Source organism: Charadrius vociferus, unplaced genomic scaffold (genome assembly GCF_000708025.1).
Source record: "Charadrius vociferus isolate BGI_N301 unplaced genomic scaffold, ASM70802v2 scaffold259, whole genome shotgun sequence".
Classification (NCBI taxonomy): Eukaryota; Metazoa; Chordata; class Aves; order Charadriiformes; family Charadriidae; genus Charadrius; species Charadrius vociferus.
The window spans coordinates 4,820,534-4,823,922 of NW_009661368.1; the positions used below are offsets into that span (position 1 = coordinate 4,820,534).

The window sequence follows — 3,389 nt, forward strand, 5'->3', positions numbered from 1 at the left end:
CGGGGCAAGAGCAAGGACCCAAGCTGGACAAACCAGAGGGGACAGAAGAGGAATGGGAAGAACATCAGGAGGGAAAGGCAGGCAGCACGGACTGGAAATGGAGCAGGGCTTGAGATGTCCTTCACACAAGTGAAGGCAGGGAATGCCAGGCCATTCCCTACAGCCACCGGCACCCTCGTGCTGCCTCCCCAGCAGCACACGGAGCTGGCCACAGTCATGCACGCAGGAGCCGAAGCTCTGCCGTGCCCACCAGCCCTCCCTCCATGTGGGCTTTGCAGCCCGGGAGCCATCTCCGCTCAGAGCGGGAGGCCCAAGCGCTCCCCGCCGCGTTCGTTCAGAGCTGACTCAGTAGAGAAATGTCACCGCTGAGTCACCGACGTGCCGTAGGTGTTCCTGGGACCCGGCCCTGCTCCATTCCTGCCATCTGGCAGGTGGCAATGCAGAAGGTGATATTCACACCCACACCTCCCAGAGCCGAGGGGGCGGAGGGGCGGAAAACACAGGGGAATAAAAAAAATAAAATAAAATAGAGAACGAGCGGCACACAGTGATTTCTGCCCACGCTGCAGCTCCCCAGGCGCATGGCTCTGCGCAGCCCTGCAAGGGACACTGTGAGGCGGAGAAGCACCAGGCACCTGAGCGACTCCTTCCTCCCAGCCGCGGATCACCTCCTGCTTGCCCATCACGAACTTGAACGGCTTGTTCCTGTCGCGGGAGGAATCAAACTTCTTCCCATCCTCCAGCATACCTGGGGAGAGAGGGAGGGAGGTGATGGTGACACAGGGAGAGCCACGCACATCTGCATGAAACACGCTGTGACCTGGCAGCATGAGCGGATGACAGTCACCCCTGGGAGGGCTCACATGGCCCTGAGTCAAAGATCTTTCTCAGCTCAGCCTCCTTTCCTCTGGGGAAACACCTGCATTGGGCAGCCTGGGGGGAAACCCCCCCCACCAGCATCCCCTGGGGCATCATCCAGCCCAGCAGGAGCAGCCTGGACTGTTCCTGCTCCTGACTGCTTTGACCCAGAGAGAAGTGCTCCTCTGGCTTAGGACCGAGGACAGATGAGAGGAGAGGATGGAGGGGTGGGGGGGAAACCTTCCCCACTCCACAGCACCGCTTCCAGCCGTTTTGCAGGCAGCAGGATCAGGCACAGTGCTTCCCATCCCAACGCAAACACACCTCCTGTTCCTCGCCATGGGCTGGCTTCCATGCTCGGGCACCCAAAATGCAGTCAGGGTTCAGGTGCCCCATCTCAGCTGCTGCCGGCCTCCAGCCCTCCCCGTGTCCAGCTGCATCCTGCTGGTCTTCAGCCAAATCGCCCCCATACCCAGGAACAACGATGGGGAGAGGCAGCACCAAGCACTGGCCACACGTGCCCAGGGCAGCCCTTGTCCCCGCCGGCACACGCTGCATGGTGAGGGTTGAGCGAAGCTGATATCCTCAGGGCTAAATATAACTCCCCAACACGAGCAAAGGAGGAATTTCCTCCCCTCCCTTGCTCCCTGTCTGACCTTCTTGGGGAATCTCAGAGCTGGAGCTGCCTTATAGGAGCAGCAACTCCACCGGCCGCTGGTGTTGCTGCTCCTATAAGGCAGCTACGGCTCCACATCAGAGCCAGTACCCCATGCAATAAGGGTGATAATAAACTCCTGCAAATGCTCCTCACTTGTCACTGCCCAAAACCTTCTTTTCTTGGCTGGAAACAGCTCTATAGTCTTGCAAAACCAAACTCATCCAGCAACGCACAGGGCAAAGTGATTTCCCTTCACCAGGGCACTGCCCACAGGCAAGAGAAAATGCATCTGTACAAAAGATGAGTCAGGGCATCTCAGCTCCAGTTTGCACCGTGACGGCAGCCAGAGTGAACGGCACGCTGACATGGTCAGTTGTGATGGGAGGCACTCAACAGAAAGAAGGGAATGCGAAAAAATATATCACCTTCGCTGGGGCAATGAGCACCAAAACTCCTGGGCTGCAGGAAGATGCAGGGGGTGGGGGTCGATAGCCCCAAATTTGAGTCAGGGAGTGAAATTAAGCTTCTAATTTCACACAAAGGAAACACACACACACACACCCCTCCAGGGCTCTGAGCATCAGCACCAGCTCAGCCAGTCAGGCAGCAGCCCTGGACTTTGGAATAGCAAATCTGGAGTTTTCTTGTTTCCTCCTTCCAGGATAAACCTCTTGTCGCTGAACCTGCTTCCAGACCCGTCTGGCACCGCTCCCCGCTCCCGTCCGCTGGCCTTCCTCCCACCCGGCGGGGACGCTGGCAGCAGGAACACGGGGCAGGCCATGCCGGCTGGCACAGGCAGCGCCGCTTGGCCGCGACACGAGCTGACCCTGAGCTCAGCTCTGAGCCCTCAGGCATCACAACGAGCTGGGGTGGCTGCAGAAGGGTGGAGGGGACAGCTCGTGCGTGCCACCCTTCTCCCTGGGCACCATACAGCACAAATCCCCCCGTTTGTCACAGCAAACGGAGACCTGTGGGAATCTTGCAGGGCACCCGCTGCCTGTGGGACATCCCATTTAATGCCTTCACCAGGAGAATGTAAAAGCACCGTCAGCAGCACTGGAGATGCTGCAGACCTCATGGAGGAGCTGCCTCCCCCTGCCACAGAGCTCACCTGTCTGAATCCAGCCTCAGGAACTGTTTCGGAGCTGGCAGCACCCCAGTGGCAGAAGAAAGGGATTAATGGACTAAGCTGGGTGCAGCAGCCCACGGGGATCGATCACCCGGGCTTCCCCTGGCCCAGGATGGCAAAGGTTGCACACAGGAGCTTGTCCCTGCTCCCCAGCATGGGGCTGTCACACTCCCCCCATCACACCAGCGGGGAAAACAATGCAGCTCCGATGCTTCGCAGACAGCATCCTTATCCCAGGCACTTCCTCTGCCCGCGAGACTCCCAGGAGATTTCTCCAGCCCCGGACAAGTATGAGCAACCATTTCCTCATCCCTGTCATCCCTGAGCAAGGAGATAACGAGATCTTAAAGCTATTACAGAGGCAAAGCATCCTCTGGCAAAAGCAGTTGCCCCACCAGAGCCCCAGGAGGAGCAGCCAGCCCCCGGTACATCCCAGCTCGCCGTAGCCCCTGGCTGGGTCCCTTGCCCCCTGCCAACACTGGCCCCACGAGGAGGGCAGAGCCCACGGAGGTGGGTTATGGAGACCCACCTGCCCCATTTCCCACATCGGGTGAAAGATTTGACTCCCTTGGAGGTCTCAGCTGGGTAATATGGACACTGTGGGGGTCTCAGGGAAACCAGAGTGAGGAAAAGCACGGAGCCCTGCAGCCAGGGGTGCACTAGTCGCGGGACGGAGGCAGGGAGGGCCCTGGAGAGCAGCCCTGGCTCCGGAGGGGCACGCAGCGCAGCCGTGCCAGGTCTCTG

The 3,389-nt window shown here is 59.4% G+C and overlaps 1 protein-coding gene across 1 annotated transcript in view; it reads right to left on the reverse strand.

Moving 5' to 3' along the window:
- The window catches only part of FKBP1A (FK506 binding protein 1A, 12kDa), a 1,803-nt gene extending 1,052 nt beyond the window's left edge, over positions 1-751 (reverse strand). The window contains exon 1 of the mRNA XM_009893410.1: positions 636-751. Within this exon, the coding sequence (XP_009891712.1) occupies positions 636-746 (111 nt within the window). The 5' untranslated portion in view covers positions 747-751. The remainder of the gene's footprint in view (positions 1-635) is intronic.
- Positions 752-3,389: the final 2,638 nt, after the last annotated feature.